We start from the raw sequence: 21,295 nt of genomic DNA, 5'->3' as shown, positions 1-21,295 counted from the left end.
AGTAGTGGTGGCTAGAGCTGTCGAACTGCAAAAAGTGAAATTCTTCAGTATTGGGATTTCATAACCATATATCAGCACATCTAGTCAAGTCCTAAAACATTTACCTTCAGGCATGAAAACGGGCACACACTAGTAAAATTTCATAGACAATGTCTACGTGTTATGCACAAACCCCTAAGAACCTAGTTCTAACACACACACACATCACTGTTTTTTCAGAAGGCAAATGTGATATAAATTGAACAACATGTCTTAAAACCTCCCTTGCTTTTTCTAGAACACATCCTGAGCTATGGAACCATTTATTCTTAGGGCACTGTAATAAACTTACCTTCATGTTTAACCCCAGGTTTCCACTTCTAGACAAGTTTATGTTGGTGTCTTGCTCGTGTTCTGGATTCTGTGAGTTTGACATGATGGAGGGAAAGATGAACAAGAGACACAAATACTTGACTGTATTGGTTGCTGGAAGGAGTACCCGAGATCAGAGCCAGGCACTAGAAAGAAGACAAGGGGTGGGTGCCATCCTGTTCATTGGAGAAAAAAAAGTCAGTGGTTTGGAAGAAAGATACATAAGTTTGTGGAGTGGGGATACAGAAGCAAAGGTGGAGGTGGTTACTGGACAGTCCTATGAGGCACACACAGGGCAAAAGCTTGAGTCTTGTGATGGTAGCCAATTAACATTAGTTGGTGACAGTTCTGAAAACATCCTTCTAAAATCTAATGGGAGAAAGGAAGAATGATGACATCTCTCACTAGAGAGGAAACAGAGGAATTTACTTGCCTTCTTAGAAGAGGGGAGTCAGCTCTGGGGAATCTTTGTCCCACTCCCATAATTAGTACTCTCCATGGGAGTGTCCAGAGAGACATTCTCTGAGGGACTGGCCGAGGATACCCTGGAGTAACTATCCCTTCAGGGCACTGTGTTTCTGGCAGGGTGTGGAGCCAAGAGGAAGCATATTCTCCAGTGATGAATATTTCTATTTTCCTCATTCATTGGTTGACTTGCTGACCCTCAGCAAATCTCTGTCTGCAGACCAGCCTTAATCCCTTAATCTACTGGGGTTACTTCAGATTGAGGCCACTTTGAAAAAAGTGACAGCATTTTACGATTTAGCCCAAGCTCCGGAAGGCTGGGATTAGGAGCACATTTCCTTGTGCTGATCTCACCCTCATGAGACATGAGACTTCTGGCTCATGCCATTGGCTTTGTCACCTGCCACCTCTCCTGTTCGCTGTTAACCCCCTAAGTCCCTTTGACTCATCTTTATTCTTGAATATTTTGCATGTGATCTATTCTCTACTCCCTCTATAAATTTTGGTGAGTCATTATCCACGAAAAATGAAAACTTTCCCCCTTTCCTTCCATTTTCTTCTCCAGCCATCTGGAAAAATTTCTGTAGTCCCCTATCTCCCTCATGTCTTCATCTCTCTCCACATTCAGTCCAGATTGCTTTCTGCCATTATAGTTACTTTTTTGGGGCTGGTGAAATGGCTTATTAGTAGAGGTCCTTGTCACCAAGTCTAACCATCTGAATTCCGTACCCAGAAATGACATGGTGGAAGGAGAGAACTGACTCCTGCAAGTCGTCCACGGTCGTCCACACCTTTGTCACAGCACACACATGCTCACACTCCACTACCAGTGCACACGCAGGAAAACAAATGTAACAAAAGGTTTAAAAATGACAATTACTCTCTTGGTGAGCCCTAAGCAATATTTTCACCTTTTCTTGGTTAAATTACTACCGAATTTAAATTAAACTCCAATTTGGTCCATTACCTGTGTTTGTTTGGTTGTGGCTGGGGAAAAACTCACAGACAGGATGGGAGGTTTAACTTTAGCCTGACAGCAGACTTTCAAGGGCAGGGGCAAAAGTCATCTGAATATGTATGTCCTACACATAGTGTAGCTGTTTCTTAAGATGGCACCATCACATTATGGAGCATACCAGGAGACTTATAAGGCCCATGAAACTTACTTCTTCCCTCTGGAGAAGCAGCAGCAAGAAACTGGTGGAGGACAAGAAACTCCTTTTTTTTAAAGAAAAAGATTTATTTATGTATGCGAGTACACTGTAGCTGTCTTTCAGACACACCAGAAGAAGGAATCAGATCCCATTACAGATGGTTGTGAGCCACCATGTGGTTCCTGGGAATTGAACTCAGGACCTCTTAGAAGAGCTGTCAGTGCTCTAACCACTGAACCATCTCTCCAGCCCCAAGAAACCCTTTGTTGATGCAGCTGCCTGCAATTTGTACAGGGAACTCCAGCAAGGCAGCTTCAGTGTGTAAAAGAACAAAATAGAGACTGGATTTGGCAGCGTGAGAAGATCTAGTCACCCACCCCTGTCCCCTCAGGCCCTTTCCTCTCTCTTTATCACTCCTACTTCCCTATTTTCTCCGCCTTCCTGGCTTCTGGTATACAGCAACCTAAGTCATATATGAGCTTGTAGCAAAGCCTGGGATCACCTACTTTCTGTAGAAACAGAGTAAAACACTCGCTTTGGTTGGGATTTAGAATCAAACCTCCATTGTGGTGGCCAGTGTTCTCAAACTGTCTTTTTACCCAAAATAAGTCTCAGCTCCTATGAAAGCTGATGAGGTATAGAATCGTTTGCTCATTTAAAACATCGGAGTGATCAGAAAATAAAAGCAAAACCAGAAGCATTTCTTGTCTTTTGTGGGACCTGGGCAGACAAGAAACGGGACAGACTGATGGTTGAGGAGAGAGTTTCTTCTTCCTCAGAGCTTAATGAACGTCAGTGGAGAGTCTCAGGGTCTGAATGAACTCAGACATTCTGCTGTGACTTGTTTAGCCACAGGAGGAAAGGACAGTGTTAAACGTGTGGTTGGTGGAAAGGGTCTTTTCTCTTAGATGACTTATTTTGGTTAAACTCACTTTGTTGTACTATTTTTTGGGTTTATTTAAAGCTATTGTTTACAAAAAAATTTACCTCAACGTTCAAGAGTAACAGAAGAGTTAAAAAAGAGCAGAGTCCGCCTCCTTTTTCAGCACTAAGAAAGCAGGCTTCACCTCCAGTATGGTGGACGCATGCTGCCACCACGTGGTTAAACGATGCTACGACAGCTTTTGTGGTTCATGTTGCCACCATGTGGCCTAAACGATGCAGCTCCGGAGGGCGCTCAGATCCCGAAGCACAGCGGAACTCTGTTGAGCTCACTGAAACTTAGGGAAGTACTCCTCTGAGTCTATCTGGGTTGTGCCCACAGAATTCTTGAGTCGCGTGATAATTTGCACGTGTAGGTTCTCTGGTGCTGATGTTGCTGGTGTCCTAACAGGTCGATAATTTTGAGGTATTGGTTTCACTACCACAGGCTCCCCTGCCTTACTCCAGATATGTGCAATCAGTTGAGTATGGACTGTCTTAGTGCAGAGTAAAAATTCAAACTCTCTATCCCCCATATAGGTCATTAGGAAAGGTCAAAAGAACCTTGGGAAGTAAGAAGGCGAGGCCTCTCATGACACGTTAGCTTGTTCACTGGGTAAATGGGAGCAAAGACAGAATTAGAGTTGACAGATATTTTAATTTTTAGCATCAGTCTGTTCGTTTTCCAGCTCTTCCTGCTAAGCTAATGGTTTAGGCAATGAATCTTTTGAACACATTCAAGTAAAAAATGAATCATGGTACAAAGGGAAGGATTTCATTAATCTTTAGGAGAGGCATTCCTCACTTGATCAGATAGCCAAACTGATGATTTAAGGCTCATGACTGACTTGTAGACCTACTATTTCAAGTAGCTGTATTCTAACAGCGCCCATGCTGAGGAGCTACACTCTCTCAGGGTGGGATATCCAGGCATTGATCTGAGATTGCTGTCTCAGAGGAGTTTCCAAATTAGAGGTTGGATGCTTAGGTGCAGCTCACCGATGAGAGAGAGAGAGAGAGAGAGAGAGAGAGAGAGAGAGAGAGAGAGAGAGAGAGAGAGAGAGAGAGAGAAGGAAAAAACACTTTGTTCTGGAAAAAGGCATCATCTGAATTTTAAAAATTTCTGGTGAACCTTAATTGCTGTAAGACAGGTCCGCCCTGAGTCCTAACTTTTGGTTATCAATAACTGTGCCTTGGATAACCCTCACTGGCTATGATGCTGTCATTGCACAGACCTTGCGTCATAATTTTCAAATGTCTATAGTTTGCTGGAAGTCGATGTGAACACAATGAACACAAACCTTTCTTCTCACCTGTCTAGAATCAGAAAGAATAGATTTAGAACTTTGTTACCTATCATGATTGGTGTTTGCCACAGAATCAAGTGGACATACTTAAATATGTCGAGTTCAAGATCCTTTAGCAGTGATGGTGGAGAAGGGGATTTGTTCTTTGTGAGCTATTCTGCTACCAGAAGCAGGGGATCCTCAGGAGGATAAGAGCACCTAGATTCGATTTCTAACCTAGCACAGCACATTTAATTCAGACTTCTGCTTGTTTAGCATGGTGACAGGTGGTCTTTGTTCTGGTCATTGGAAACTTTGTAGCAGCAGAGCTCAAAACCTAGGACTTCAAATTTATAATAATAATAATAATAATTAATGTTATTATATTTTTAATAAGTGTGAGCCATTGGACCTGGCTCCAAGTCTTCATTCTTAACTTCAAAACATTATTTATTGTATGTGTATTTTGTTTGTTTGTTTATTTTACATCCCAATTACTGGCCCCTCCTGGTCCCCACTTCACAAAGTCCCTTCCTGCATTTCTCCTCCCCTTCTCCTCTGGGAGGGTTTCCCCCACCCCTAGGTGTCTTCTCACCCTGATGAATCAAGTCTCTGCAGAACTAGGTGCATCCTCTCCCACTGAGGCAGTCCTGTTGGGAAATGAATTCCACAGACAGGCAACAGCTTTAGGGATAGCCCTTGCTTCAGTTGATGGGGGGCCCACATGGAGACTGAGCTGCACATCTGCTACATGTGTGCTGAGGGTCTCCATTCAGCCCGTGTATGGTCTTTGGTTGGTGGTTCAGTCTCTGAGAGTTCCCAGAGGTCCAGGTTAGTTGACTCTGTTGGCCTTCTCGTGTAGTTCTTATTCATTTCAGGGCCCCCAGTCCTTCCCCTATGTCTTCCATAAGATCCCTTGATCTCTGTCTAATGTTTGGCTATGAATATCTACATCTGTTTCAGTCCCCTGCTGGGTGGAGCCTCTCAAAGGACAGCTATGCCAGACTCCTGTCTGCAAGTATAACAGAGTATCATTTATAGTGTCAGAAATTGGTGCTTGTCCATGGGATGGGTTTCAAGTTGGGCTGGTTATTGGTTCCATTCCCGTAGTCTCTGCTCTATTTTTGTTGTTGCATTTCTTTTAGACAGTACAGATTTTTGTGTTGAAACTTTTGTGGGTTGTTTGGTGTCCTTATCTCTTCACTGGGAGTCCTGCCTGGCTACAGGATGTAGGCTTAGATTTCTCAAAATCAACTTTAATAGGTGTTCTTAAGGATTCAACTTTCTTTCCAGCCTACCAGCTACCAGAGGTAAGAGAGGAAGATGGCTAATGTGACAGGAGGGACATGGACTTGTTTAGAAGTAGTTCTTTGGGGGCAATTCTATTCTTCACTGTCAACAGACCAGTCTATTAGCAAAACACCAAACAAGAATCAGCAACAGTGGGTCAATTCAGAAGAACCCTTGAGACTCAGCCAATTGGCACAAGTTAGCTAGATGGTAAGAAGCAACTGGAACACCACAAGTTCTTTGGTGCATTTCTCTCTACAAAGTCAAGACAAGGGAAGATCAGCCACAAAGGCATGGCACACCAGTGCCAGAATGTCATCAACAAAGACCAGCAAGGTGAAGGCCAATGAAGACTAGCAAGGTGAAGGCCAATGAGGACCATCAAGGTGAACCAATGCCAGTGTCTTCACTGTCTGTTGGGCTATATATATATATATATATATATATATATATATATATATATATATATATACACTCTTTTCAAACATCACACACCCTCCCAAGTGTCTGCTCCAGTGAAACATCACATGTCCTTTCACTAGACAGCTTCCAGAAACATGCCATGTGTCTGCTCCAGCAAAACATCCTCTCATATGATAGCTTCCAGAAAAACATCACAGGACACAACTGAGTCTTGACAATGTTACTTCAGCAGGAGGCAGCCTCTTTGGATTCCTTAACCCCTTTATTATGCACCTCAGCTAAGGTCATCTGCATTGACTCCTGGAAGCCTCCCCCACCCTATCCCAGGTCTCTGTCACTTCCTAGAGACCCTCCACCCCCAGGAGCCTCAGGTTTGTATTCATGCTCCTGCATCTCCCCGCACCTGATCCTGACCCCTCCAATCTCCTGTGTGTGCATCTTCTGTGGGCATACATGTGATCATGAACCATAGTGCATGTGTTGAAGTCACAGGACAGCCTATGGGGGATGGTTCTTTTCTTCAATCTTGTGGTGTCTGGGCATTCAAATCAGGTCCTTGTGCTTGGTGAAGAGCCCTTAACCGCTGAGCCATCTCTCCAGTTCCTAGTCTCAACTCTTAACCCAGGGTTTTCCTCACTCAAAGTCAACTTCTGTTTTTAAGTGATGTGGCTATCTTACATCTGTGTAACAAATGTTTCATATGTAAGAGTAAAAACCTGGACACATCTCGAGTTTTCATCAGCAGATGAAGGCATAAATTGTAGTTTTGTATGATGGGATAGTGCTCAGAAATGAATATTTACACTATATACAATATATACAATGTATATACACAATAACATGGATGGATCTGAAAACAATCACATTGTTTTAAAGTAGATAGACCAAAAAGTCCATTCATATAAACCTCCAGAAAAGGCCTTTGCCTGTAATGTCTGTAATGATGGGGTGTAGGTGAGAGGTCGTTTGCAAATATGGATTGCAGGGATGGATGGAAGGAAGACACTGCACAGTGGGGCGTTAGGAAAACTTTGGGGAATATGTATGTTGTTTAATGGTTGTGCCAATAGTTTCCTGGTGTCTATATATGTCAACTATTTATCAAACTATTTAAGTATCAACAATACTATAGGTTAATGATGCCTCCATAAATGATTTGAAAGGTAATTGTTCACAGGGTGCTTTGCCTTTGATCCCAGAACTCAAGAACTGAGAGGGCAAGACCAACCTTAGTTATACAGCAAGACCCTGTCTCAAAAAAGAAGACATTTCCGATATGACAAGAACAGTACTGTTGTGCCTACTGTGGAGATGAGGGTTAAGTTTTCCTGTGGGTTTCACAAAGCTCGCCCCCAAGGGAAACCAATGGCAAAATGCCAAAGCATCAGTTAGCTAGAAAGGCCTGTGAAGGACATGTAGGTGGAGGTAACCAGGAGATGGATGTGTTGCATTTTAAATGTTCAGTTCCACTTGCAGACTTCATTCTAGGTATAAGACTTCAAGTGACCAGAGGAAAAGCTGTGCTGCAAGTCCTTAAGGCAGCTCTTCTGTGATGTCATTCCTCTTGGTAGATGTTCTATGGCTATGATGCACGGAGGGAGAGCCTTTACACACTGATGAAATGGGGGAGCCCGTAGATTAACCACCCATGTGTAATTTTTTTATTTAGTTTTAGGGATTGAGTCCAGGGTCTTGGGCTTACTAGGAGAGGACTTAACCACTGAGCCAACACCCCAGTCCCTCTGTAAAGGTTTGAGTACTATATTCCCCAAATTTACAATGATGACAGTTTCATGGGTATTAGCATTTCTCTTCAGCCTATCTGCACAAAGTCACCACTCTGTGTTTACTCAGTTTTCAGTGTCAAGCAGTGCAACAAAAAGACATTGAATAAGTGTTGGAAACAACGAAGATCATGTGGACTTTATTTTATATTTCTCTTCTTTTAAAATTAAATTTCTTTGACAAATTAATTCATGTATATAATACAATCCATTTATTCTCCAGCCCACCATCCCTTATGCATTTTAATTATTAGTAATTATCAGTGTCCTCTTGATACTCAGGGAGACTTTTATTTCTTGGGACAGGGTTTTATTCTGTAGCCCTGACTGGCCCAGAACTTGCAGTAATTCTCCTGCCTCAGCCTCCCAAGCATAAGGTTGTGGGTTGCATCATGAGAACTTTTCATAACTAACTCTGCCTCCCATAGGCTCTTGTTCTTTATGTCTATTATTTTCATCTTTCAGTGTCCTGGATGCTTTTGGTTTGTCTCATGGATGGGGAGCATTTTTCTGCAGCCTTGTGTGAAATCTTTCTCTTACCTCCCTCCGAGTTTTCTAAGCACCAACCTCATTGACACAAAAATACCCTTATTCCCCATTTCTTAGTCAGGGTTTCTCTTCAGCACAAAACATCATGACCAAGAACAAGTTGGGGAGGAAAGGGTTTATTAGCTTACATTTCCATATCGCTGTTTATCACCAGAGGAAGTCAGAACTGGAACCCAAGCAGGTCAGGAAGCAGGAGCTGATGCAGAGGCCATGGAGAGATGTTACTAACTGGCTTGCTTTCCCTGGCTTGCTCAGCCTGCTTTCTTATAGAACCCAGGACCACCAGCCCAGGGATGGCACCACCCACAATGGGCTGGGCCCTCCCCCCTTGATCACTAGTTAAGAAAATGACTTACAGCTGGATCTCATAGAGGCATTTTCTCAACTGAGGCTCATTTCTCTGTGATAACTCCAGCTTGTGTCAAGTTGACACAAAACCAGCCAGTGCACTGCAGAAAAGGCACACACTGTGAGATGGACATTACATTCTGTGCAAGTCTGTCTGACTTATTATTAAAAATAGTTGTAGAGATACTCATGTAGCATGGGTTCTCACAAGCTCCCAGAGAAATTGCCTTCCTGTAATCTCAGCTCTGTGGATAAAGAGTTTAAAGTGCAGACAGGTTATCTCATTTGTTTATGATCACACAGCTAATTAGTTGAAAAAAAAAGTAAGATTTAAATACAAGTCAGGTGTTGTGGCACATGCCTATAATCTCAACACTTGGGAGGTGGAGGTGGGAGAATCAGGAGTTTAAGGCCAGGTTAGGTGAGTTTGAGACTTGCCAGAGCTCTAGCAGACTGTCAAAAAACAACCAACCCTCCCCAAACCCCCCAAACCAAAATAAAAACAAAACCCCTCCACAACAACAAAACACAACAAAACCCAAAAAAAAACTCCCAACAAACAAAATATTTGAATTTAAGTGAATTAATATTAGTTCTTTCAAACTCTGCTGTATTAATGTCAATAAGGTCTAACTACCATGATTCTTTTTGATCTCTGTTCACTTTTTAAGAAATTTATTTTTACCAGGAACAGAATTATTCTTCCCCTCCTCATCGCTGGATGTACTTATGCGTGCTAGCTATGTATAACTGTATACTAATCCTGAGTTAGTATATAGTCTGGAAACAACCCTATGTCTCAATGCAGGATAACTTACAGGACTATGGCGCTGTATATAGGTGAAAACTTTACATAGTCTGGTGTGCGCGGGTGCAAGTGCGTACATGCGGGTGTGTAACTTTTCTCCTAGCCTGTGCCTCCAGACCGCTGGGATTAAAGGCATGCACCACCACCACTGGGCCAATTGATTCTTGTAAAATCAACCCTTTGCAAAAGAAGACAGATCAGTGGATGTTGAGGGAATCAGTAACTCTTTAAAGGTAAGTTTGTGTTCCAGGTCTCCTCTCTTTGATCCTAGGTAATTTGGAACCTGGAGTTCTGCTCAGGAGTCATCTCCCACCCTTTGTCAAATCTCTGAGGGCCCCATTTTCTGGATGCTTCTTTTAAGGGCAGCCTTGACATCCGCATTCCTCAGGCTGTAGATGACAGGATTGAGGATGGGAGTGATCACAGCATAGAAGAGGGACAACAGGGGGTCCGTGGTTGGGTCGTAGCTAGCCTTAGGACGGATATAGATAAAGATGGCAGTGCCATAGAAGAGAGACACCACTACCAGGTGGGAGGAACAGGTGGAGAAAGCCTTGCGGCGACCAGCAGCAGATGGGATGCCGAAGATGGTGACCAGGATCCGTCCATAGGAGCTAAGAATGAGGCCAAAGGGGCACAAGATGATAAGGGCGGCAGCCAGGATAATCTGCAGCTCGTTGAGCGAGGTGTCACCACACACCAACTGCAGTACCGGCTGGATCTCACAGAAGAAGTGAGGGACAGAGTTGGGGCCACAGAAGGGCAAGGAGAAGATAAAGGATGTGTGGCCCAGCCCCACTAGAGCCCCGCAGGACCACGCGGCGCCTGCGAGCTGCACACATACCCTGCGGCTGAGCAGCACCTGGTAGCGCAGGGGTTCGCAGATCGCGGCATAACGGTCATAGGCCATGGCAGCCAGCAGGCAGCACTCGGTGGCACCAAAGAAGAGGAAAAAGAACATTTGCAGAGCGCAGCCGGAGCGCGGAATGTGGCGCCTGCCGGTGAGCAGATGGTGCAGCAGCAAGGGGACTGTGACCGACGTGTAGCAGATCTCTAGAGCTGAGAGGATGCGGAGGAAGAAGTACATGGGGGACTGCAACGCTGCATCTGTGGAGACTAGCGCCACGATGAGGAGATTGCCTGCCACCGTGAGCAGGTAGACTACCAAGAAGAGGGAGAAGAGAACGCCCTGTAGGTGGACCAAACGGGAGAAGCCCACCAGCACGAACTCGGTCACCAGGGAGGAGTTGGTGCCCATCTTAGTCAAGAGGCAGGGGCGGAGAAGAGCCACCACTGTGTGTGCTTGGAAAGGGTAGAGATGACCTCTCTGCCTGGGGACTCCTTTTTTCCTTAGGCTATCAGGGCCTTTGAACTGAGATGTCCAGGCAGAATCCCATGTAATATCCAGGTCACTCTAGGAACCTTGGGTGCATATTTGTTTCTGGTCTCTCTGAACTGTCTTCATCCTCGGAAGTACACAGTGAATTCAGACTCTTTTGCTCTGGTTCAGGGTTTGTCTGCGCCTTCCCCCCCTTTTATTTTAGGTTTCAGTTATATCCCAGAAAGACCCATATTCCAAACTGGTCTGCTTGGATCACCTCGAGCCTCTTGCCTCAGCTTCCAAAGCAGTGGGATTACCACAAGTCACCCCTACACCCAGACTTTTCATGCTTCTCCGTTTCTTGTCGTGGCTGGGGTGGACATTTCCCGATGAATCAGAGTTTGACTCACATCAGGGCAGGAAAAAAAATCCTATTCCAAGTCAAGGGCATTTCCTGTCCTGTTCTTCCTCTAAACTCGGGTTTCCCCCCTTCAATATATTTCTCTCTTCTTCTCAGTGTTTCTCTTTTTTGATCCATTCTTTCCCCTCTTCCAGAAGCCTCTCTTCATTTGCTATCATCTTACCTCATACAGAGCTCACAGCCTCCATTTGGCAGGGAAGACTAAGTAATCGCCTCTTTCAGGCAGCTGCAGGAAATAAAGCGGTTAGCTGGTTAGAGGAGTGAAGAGCTTCTAATTAAAGTGCAGTGGAATACAAGGCCTCCTTCAGTTGCTTATCTCCGAATCTTGGCACTCCTCAGGCTCATCCTTTTATATCATAATGCATGCAGAATGCCCAGACCCTGCACGCAAACCATGTGGATGCAAACACCAACATGTTGCACTTCTAAATCTAAGCACAGAAGAGTAAATTAATAATCCCAGAAGCCAGGTTCATCCAAGGTCACAAGCGTATCTTATGTACATATGCAAACATCATTACAAATAACACCGGAGGTTACTAATGTAATAACATATAAACAACTAAGAAGACAAACTTAAGCAGATACACAGATTTAAATGCTATGCTCACTAGAACCATGAGCCCACACTTTGGTCCTGCTCCAGGCCAGCCCCTGTTTTATTTTATCCTGGATCTTCAGTGTTTTTCTGTACATCTTCTGTATAATGTTTTCCTTCCTGGGCAATAGCCATTGGTAAAGGCGGGTAGTGCTTCATGACTGGCTTATTTTTTTTCCCCCTCTTCTGCAACATGGGTCCCTCAGCAGGATTTTCTTTGTCTCTGAGGACCTGAGTCTCCAAGTACATTCTGCTTTCCAACTGGGAGAGCCTCACACAAGTAATTAGTGTTATCTTGGAGTCTGTTCCTTAGGTGGCAAGAAGCACAGGGTGTCCTGGGACAACTTCTAGGGTTGTGGGTCTCTCTCTCAGCTCTCATATACTATTCTTGGTTACCCATTTTTGTTTTCCCCTCATTGTTTTCTCCCTTCCATCATTGGAGATGTCACTACAACTACAAAATCAGTAACTCTATTTATTATTGACAAATTATTTATTAATATTGTTCAATAATGACTTTAGTGCGTGTGAGTGTACATGTGTATATGTGTTAATGTGTTTACACGTGGAGGTTGAAAGTTGATGTTGGATGTTTTTGTCTACTGCATTTTAACTTATTTTATTTTTATTTATTTATTGAGGCAGAACCTCATGGAGGCTCTGGCTAGCCTGGAGCTTGTTATGTAGACCAGGCTACCCATAACTCTTATAAGACAGTTCACTACCGCTATATCACTGAACAAGCCAAAAAGGAGAGGGAACCTCTTTTCCAGTGTTTGCTGCCCAGATTATAGACCTCCTCTTAAACTATACTTTGACAGAATTAGATTACTCGAGCCATCTTTCTCTTCCTTTCTTTTCTCTCTTACTCTATTCTATCATTTATCTCTAACTTTTTCTTTTCTCTTTCCATCTCATGTAACTCAGGCTATCTACAAATTCTTTATGTAGCTGAGCATGAATCTGAACTATTCTCTGTTCAAAACCTCTACCTTCCAAATGATGGGGATACAGGCATGCACCCTCATTCTGGGATTCAGCAATTTTACTTTCTAATGTGATAAATCTTGACAGATGTAACCCACCTAAAATTCTCATAAGAGTTGTGGAAAGCTTCCCTGATTTGAAAGAAGAATGTGCTGGGAGAATCAAGCCCTGAGAGACTAAAAGAAAATCTTCTTGTTGAGGGGCCTATGCTATAGAAGGGGGTTTTCCCAAGCAGAAAACACAATACAGGTGATGTCCAGTTAGGAGTTTGTATTGCTGTTTCAAAAGACAGTTTTGAATGTCATAATCACAAAAGTTTAAAATCTCTAAAATGTAGTTCTGAAAGTATTTTCAAAATTATTTTAAAGTCATTTATTTACATTTTCAAAAGAATATTTATTTTTTAAAAAGATTTATTTATTTTGTGTGAGTACACTGTTGCTGTCTTCAGACACACTAGAAGAGGGTATCGGGTCCCACTACAGATGGTTATGAGCCACCATGTGGTTACTGGGAATTGAACTCAGGATCTTTAGAGCTGTCAGTGCTCTTAACCACTGAGCCATCTCTACAGCCCCTTGAATATCTATTTAAGGAACATCAAACATTAGAAAACAAACTACTTTATCTCACAAGATAGGCAAAAATGCACAACATTTTGCATGCAGAGCACTCAGCTCAAAAACATTCATGAAGCTCACATAGGTGTAACACTTATGAATGTATATTTCTACAGACGTTAGTCAATAAGCAAAGTGTATAAACATATTGCTATGGTTGGCAGTGGTGCGTTCTGAGTTTTATACCTGCAGTTACTTGAAATATGTTTATGACTTTCAGGGATGTTAGACTTTAGGGATTTTGATCTTTCAAGATTTTGGCATTAGATCGTGTGCCATTCACGAGTTTCTGAGTTACTGTCTGTACTGACTGTGAGGTTGTACCACACACAGGCACTCATAAAGCCTAGAGCCTTCTTGTTGAGCCTTTACTATAAAGCACATGGAAGATACAGCACAGAGTTATTATTGTGCTAGTCTCAGAGATCAGGGCTCAATTCTCAGATACTGAAGGACACAGGAAGGTCCTGCTGAGGACACACTTCCTGGAAATGAAAACAATTATCTGCCTTGCTAGCATTTGTCAATTTTGTTCAGAATCAGTTAATAGGATAGGTTTGCTTCTGTATGTGGTTTGAATTTCTCACAGTTTTCCCATTGTCTCTCCCTCCCTCCCTCCCTCCCTCCCTCCCTCCTCCCCCCTCCCACTCTGTTCTGCATAGTGATTTACATCCTTGCAAAATTATTTGAGGAAGTTCTTTTCTAAGCTTACCCATTTTACATTCTAAATGTTCCCTTTCACGGCACAGTCATCTGTCTCTTCATTTGAGAATTAATTTGTTGGACATAGTTTATCTGCCCTTAGTTCTCACTTCTTCTCATCCCTCCATGATCATAGTTGATGTATTTTCATATATGGAACTATCATCCCTGCAACCCTGAGATAAAGCCTACTTGATGGTGGTAAATGATGTTTTTAATGTGTTGCTGGGTTTGGTTTATAAGAATTTCATCAAGTATTTTTGCTTCTATCACGACGACTCATTAAGTCATAAGTTTGAACCACTTATAGGGTTCAAACACCCTTCTAGTCCAAAGTTCCAAAGTCTTCCATATTCCACCAAACAACAACATGGTCAGGACTATCATAGTAATGCTCCAATCCCTGGTACCAACTTCTGTTTTAGTTCTTTTTTTTCTTTTAAAGTTCTGTCAAAAAACACCACACTCAAAGCTACTTATTGAAGAGAGCACTTAACTGGGGTTTTGCTTACAGTTTTGGAGGGTGAATTCATGGCCATTGCAGCAGGCAGATGGGCAGGCATAGTGATGGAGCAGTAGCTGAGAGCTTACACCTGAACCATAAGCAGGAGACAGAACGAGAGATAGAGATCAAGATATAGATAGATAGACAGACAGACAGATAAAGGTTTGGTGTGGGGTTTTGAAACCTCAAAGTCCACCTTCCAGTGGCACACTTCCTCCAACAGGGCTACACCTGTAATGCTGCCAAAACTGTTCCACCAACTAGAGACAAAGCATCCAAATAGATGACCTAATGGGGGGGGTGACTGGGTCATTCTTATCTAAACCACCACACTAGTAATTATTATGAGGGCAATAGAAGGAAAAATAAAAGAAGGAAAAGTAAATAAAAGTGACAGTAAAGGAAGAGATAAGGCAGCTGCAACTAAAGGTAGACATGGTCTTCTGTGGCTCAGCACTTGGCCATTGGTAGGACTGTGGCCAGGATTTGCAGTTGGGATGCACAATGAAGCCCAGGAATTCTAGGACAATAATGCTGCTCAAAACGTAGCCTACCATCTTGGCATGTAAGTGTACAGGAAAACCAAAGATCTGGTTATCGTCACAGAAGCAGTGGTTGATTTAGCTTTATGTACAGATGAGATTTGTGCAAGGAGGAAGGCAAGGAATGTGGGGCATAGGAAACCCACAGACCATCATATCCCATCCAGAGAGGCACATGACAGGGAACTTAGCAATAATGGGGAGTGGAGTAGGTCATAAATGGCTCCACAGCAAAGGCCATGTGGTTGAGACTGGAGAGATGGTTCAGTAGTTAACAGCATTAGCTGTTCTTGCAGAAGACTCAGGTTTGATTCACAGTACTAAATGGCAGCCCACAACTGTCTGCAACTCTAGTTTCAGAGACTCTGATGCCCCCCACTTTTGGTTTCTGTGAACATTTGCATGTATGTGGTACACATGCATATACTCAGGCTCATACAAACCTTATTAAAAAGCCATAGTAGTGAGGTTGAAGAACTCAGTGGCAGCTAGAGGAGAAAAACCAACCAACCAACCAACCAACCAACCAACCAACTAACCAACCAACCAAGAAACCAAAAACCCCTGGGTGTTGCAGCTGGGAACTGAGCTGGGTCCTATGGGAATTTAGAAAGTTGAAATGGACAGAGAATTGTATGGGAGCTTAACCAAGTAGAGACTACAGAAGAAAAAGCACATAAGACTGTGAAGACTTACATCCAAGGCCACAAGGAGCATGACAAAGACATTGCCCAGCAAAAGCAAAAAGACAGCCAGTAGGAGGAAGGAGAAGAAAGTAACATGAGTTGTGGCAAATTACAAAATTACAGAACAACACAGTAACTACTGTGTGGTTGTCTTTCTGTATTCACCCTGAAGGTCTCAGATATCCTCAGATATATGAGTCATGAAGTCATATATACATGAACTCATCTTTGTAGGCTTAGATTTTCCAAAACCTACTTTAATAAGGGTTCTTAAATGCCTCAACCTCCCTTCTAGCCCACCATCCACCACAGGTAGTAGAAAAGAAAGGTTAATAGGAAATGGGAGCTGTAGACATGTTTAGAAATAGTTCTTTGGGGTGACAATCTTTGTTGTCAGCAGTCCAGTCCTCTAGCAAAACACCAACACAAATCAGCAGCTTCAGTCCACTCCACTTGGCAATCACTGCTCATGAATCAGCAATGAAAGTTGGATCCAGAAGAAACAACGGAGTTTATCCAATTGGCCTGAGTCAGAAGAACTAGCAAGAAGCCACTTGAATACCATGAAAAGTTTTTCAGTGAGTTACTCTCTATGAACTCACAATAAGCAAAGACTAGTGAGGTGGAGCAAGGTGAGTTAATGCTACAGCTTCCCCACTGTCTGTGGGTGATATTTATATTCCTTCTAAACATCATACATCCTCTCACATGTCTGCTTCAGCAAAACATTCCTTCTTGTGCCTGCCTCAACATTCCTTCACCCATCTGCCCAGCAAAACATTATTTGACATAACTGACTTTCCAAACAAACCAGAACTTTCCACCTCACATCTTTGTTCTTCCACTTGGAACATGCACACACTTTAAGTAGTTTTGCATTCCCCTTTAATCCGCTTCTCAGCTATCTCTCTCATTTCAAAATAGAGAGAACTCTAAAAGTAGAGTGCTGAATGTTCAGGGCCATTTCTTGTCAGTTTCCTAGGAATCCTATGCAGATTGATTAGGGAAGACCACGGCCACAGTTTGCTAGCCTAGACTACTTTTGGAGCATGTATAGCTGACTTTTGCTTGTCCTTCTCTCTTCTGTCCTCTCTATTCCTTCTCTCCCACCATTCAAACCTCTTTTTTTAAAATTTTATTTTTTTACTTTATTTTATAAAACAAAGATAAATGTACAAATTTTCAGCATTTTTGCATAAAAGTATATGAATATATTTTTTGGTTGTAGTTAAGTATTTGTGGGTACATATACATACACATATGTATATATGTAACAATAATACAGGAGAAGAGGCTATTATTTTGAGAGGATAGGAGAGAAACTAGGAGGGGCTGTAGGGAAAAAAGGGGGATGTGATACAGTTTTATTTTAATTAAAAAAATATTTTTTTTGTTGAACTTCACACAGTCTGTGAGTTGTTTCTGGGGTGTTCAGAGCTTTCTGGGGTTAGTATACCATTATCAGTGACTGCATATTATGTCTGTTCTTTTGTGACTGGGTTATCTCACTCAGGATGATATTCTCTAGATTCATCCATTTTCTTAAGAATTTCGTTAAGTCATTGTTTCTGATAGCTGTTTAGTACTCCATTGTGTAAATGTAGCACAATTTTTGTATCCATTCATCTACTGAAGGACATCTGGGTTCTTTTCAGCTTCTGGCTATTATAAATAGAGCTGCAATGAACATTGTGGTGCATGTGTCTTTGTTGTATGTTGGAGCGTCTCGGGGTAAATGCCCAGAAGTGGAATAACTGGGTCTTCAGGTAGTACAATGTCCATTTTTCTGAGGAACCGCTAGACTGATTTCCAGAGTGGTTGTATCAGTTTACAACCCCACCAGCATTGGAGAAGTGTTCCTCTTTTTCCACATCCTCACCAGCATCTATTGTCATCTGAGTTTTGAATCTTGGCCAATCTGACTGGTGTGAGGTGGAATCTCAGGGTTGTTTTGATTTGCATTTCCCTGATGGCTAATGATGTTGAGCACTTCCTTAGATGTTTCTTAGCCATTCGATATTCCTTGATTGAGAACTTTTTGTTTAAGTCTGTACCCCATTTTTAATAGGGTTGTTTAATTCTCTGGTGTCTAGCTTTTTGAGTTCTTTGTATACCTTGGATATTAGGCCTCTATCTGATGTAGGGTTGGTAAAGATCTTTTCCCACTCTGTTGGCTGCCATTTTGTTTTCTTGACAGTGTCTTTAGCATTACAAAAACTTTGCAATCTCATTAAGTCCCATTTGTCAATCTTTGACCTTAGAGCTTGAGCCATTGGTGTTCTGTTCAGGAAATTTTCTCCTGTGCCTATGAGTTCTAAGGTTTTTCCTACTTTCTCATCTAATAGTTTCAGTGTACCTGGTTTAATGTGGAGATCTTTGATCCACTTGCACTTGAGCTTTGTACAAGGAGATAAGAAAGGGTCTATTTTCATTCTTCTGGAGGCTGAGTGCCAGTTGGACAAACACCATTTGTTGAATAGGCTGTCCTTTATCCATTGAATGTTTACAGCTCCTTTGTCAAAAATCAGGTGACCATATACGCGAGTGCTCAATTCTGGATATTCTATTCTATTCCATTGATCCACATGCCTATTTCTGTACCAGTACCATGCAGTTTTCAGCACAATTGCCTTGTAATATAGCTTGAGGTCAGGGATAGTGATTTCTGCAGATGTTTTCTTGTTGTTGAGGATGGATTTCGCTATTCTAGGTCTTTTGTTATTCCAGATGAAATTGCACATTGCTCTTTCCAACTCAATGAAGAACTGGGTTGGAATTTTCATGGGGATTGCATTGAATCTGTAGATTGCTTTTGGTAGGATGGCCTTTTTTAAAATGTTGATCTTTCCAATCCATGAGCATGGGAGATCTTTCCATTTTGTGAGATCTTCCTCAATTTCCTTCTTTAGAGGTTTGAAGTTCTTGTCATTATAGGTCCTTCACTTGCTTAGTTAGAGTCACACCAAGGTTTTTCATATTGTTTGTGACTATTGTGAAGGGTATATTTTCCCTAATTTCTTTCTCCACATGTTTGTCCTTTGAGTATAGGAAGGCTACTGATTTGTTTGAGTCAATTTTATATCCAGCCACTTTGCTGAACTTGTTTATCAGCTGTAGGAGTTCTCTGGTGGAATTTGTGGGGTCGCTTAAGTATACTATCATGTCATCTGCAGATAGTGATGTTTTTACTTCTTCCTTTCCAATTTGTATCCCTTTGATTTCCTTTTGCTGTATAATTGCTCCAGCCAGGACTTCCAGTACTATGTTGAATAGTTCGGGGGAGAGTGGGCAGCCTTGTCGAGTCCCTGATTTTAGTGGGATTGCTTCAAGTTTCCCACCGTTAAGTTTGATGTTGGCTGTTGGTTTGCTATATATTGCTTTTATTATGTTTAGGTATGGGCCTTGGATTCCTGTTCTTTCCAAGACTTTTAACATGAAGTGGTGTTGGATTTTGTCAAATGCTTTCTCAGCATCTAGTGAGATAACCATGTGGTTTTTTTCTTTGAGTTTGTTTATATGGTGGATTACATTGATGGATTTCCTTATATTAAACCATCCCTGCATCCCAGGGATGAAGCCTACTTGATCATGGTGAATGATTGTTTTGATGTGTTCTTGTATTCGGTTTGCAAGGATTTTGTTGAGTATTTTTGCATCAATATTCATAAGTGATCTTGGTCTGAAGTTCTCTTTCTTTGTAGGGTCTTTGTGTGGTTTAGGAGGGTTATTGTAGCCTCATAAAATGAGTTAGGTAGTATTCCATCTGATTCTATCTTGTGGAATAGTTTGGAAAGTATTGGTGTTATGTCGTCAATACATGTCTGATAAAACTCTGCACTGAACCCATCTGGACCTGGGCTTTTTTTGGTTGGGAGGCTTTTGATGACTGCCTCTATTTCTTTAGGTGTTATGGGATTATTTAGATGGTTTACCTGGTCCTGGTTTAACTTTTGTATCTTGTATCTGTCTAGGAATTCATCCATTTCCTCCAGATTTTCCAGTTTTGTTGAGTATAGGCTTTTGTAGTAGGATCTGATGATTTCTTGAATTTCCTCAATTTCAGTTGTTATGTCTCCACTTTCCTTTCTGATTTTGTTAATTTGGATACTCTCTCTTTGCCCTCTAGTTAGTCTGGCTAGGGGTTTATCAATCTTGTTGATTTTCTCAAAGAACCAACTCTTGGTTTTGTTGATTTTTTTCAATGGTTCTTTTTGTTTCTATTTGGTCTATTTCTGCCCTAATTTTGATTATTTTTTGCAGTCTACTCTTTTTGGGTATATCTGCTTCCTTTTGTTCTAGAGCTTTCAGCTGTGCTGTAAGGTTGCTAGTGTATGCTCTCTCCAGTTTCTTTTTGAAAGCACTCAGAAATATGAGTTTTCCTCTCAGTACTGCTTTCATTGCATCCGATAGGTTTGGGTATGTCGTGTTTTCATTTTCATTGAATTCTAAAAAATCCTTAATTTCTTTCTTTATTTCTCCTTTGACCCTGCTATCGTTTAATAGAGCATTTTTTAGTTTCCATGTGCATATGGGCTTTTTGTTGTCTTTGTTGTTATTAAAGACCAGCCTTAGACCATGGTGGTCTGAAAAGATGCATGGGATTATTTCGATCTTCTTGTGTCGTTTGAGGCTCATTCTGTGTCCAATTATGTGGTCAATTTTCAGGAAGGTGCCATGAGGTGCTGAGAAGAAGTTGTATTCTTTTGTTTTAGGATGATATGTTCTATAGATATCTATTAATTCCAGTTGGTTCATAGTCTCTGCTAGTTTTACAGTGTCCTTGTTCAGTTTCTGTTTCCATGATCTGTCCATTGGTGAGAGTGGGGTATTAAAGTCTCCCACTATTATTGTGTAGGGTAAAATGTATTTTTTGAACTTTAGTAGGGTTTCTTTTATGAATATGGGTGCTTTTGTATTTGGAGCATATATGTTAAGGATTGAGAGTTCCTCCTGACAGATTTCCCCTGTAATGAGTAAAAAGTGTCCTTCCTTATCTTTTTTGATAACTTTTGGTTGAGAATCTACTTATTCGATATTAGAACGGCCACTCCAGCTTGCTTCTTGGGGCCATTTGCTTGGAAGGTTCTTTCCCATCCTTTTATTCTGAGATAGTTTCTGTCTTTTTCTCTGAGATGAGTTTCCTGTATGCAGCAAAATTCTGGGTTTTGTTTGTGTATCCAGTCTAATAGCCTATATGTTTTTATTGGGGAATGAGTCCATTTATGTTAATAAATATCAAGGAATAGTGGTTGCTGTTTCCTGCTATTGTTGCTTTTGTAGGTTGAATTGTGCCTGTGTGTCTTTCTTCTTTTGGTTTTCTTGCTTAGAAGTTTTTTTGTTTTTACTATGAGGTGGTTCCCCTCATTGTATTGGGTTTTCCACCTATAATTCGTTGTAGTGCTGGGTTTGTGTTAAGATATTGTGTGAATTTAGTTTTGTCTTGGAATATCTTCATCTTGCCATCTATGGTGATTGATAGTTTTGCTGGGTATAGCAGCTTGGGCTGGCACTTATGCTCTCTTAGGGTCTGCATG

At 41.8% G+C, this 21,295-nt stretch overlaps 1 protein-coding gene across 1 annotated transcript; it reads right to left on the bottom strand.

Moving 5' to 3' along the window:
- Positions 1 to 9,698: 9,698 nt before the first annotated feature.
- On the bottom strand, positions 9,699 to 10,637 carry OR10C1 (olfactory receptor family 10 subfamily C member 1; the record flags this gene model as incomplete). Its single annotated transcript, XM_080937946.1, has 1 exon — positions 9,699 to 10,637. One exon carries the CDS (start codon positions 10,635 to 10,637, stop codon positions 9,699 to 9,701), a length of 939 nt encoding a protein of 312 aa, XP_080794072.1.
- Between the last annotated feature and the right edge of the window lie 10,658 nt (positions 10,638 to 21,295).

This window comes from Micromys minutus, assembly GCF_963924665.1.
Source record: "Micromys minutus genome assembly, chromosome: 25".
In the NCBI taxonomy this organism is placed as follows: Eukaryota; Metazoa; Chordata; class Mammalia; order Rodentia; family Muridae; genus Micromys; species Micromys minutus.
This window is presented reverse-complemented; position numbering and strand designations above follow the sequence as displayed.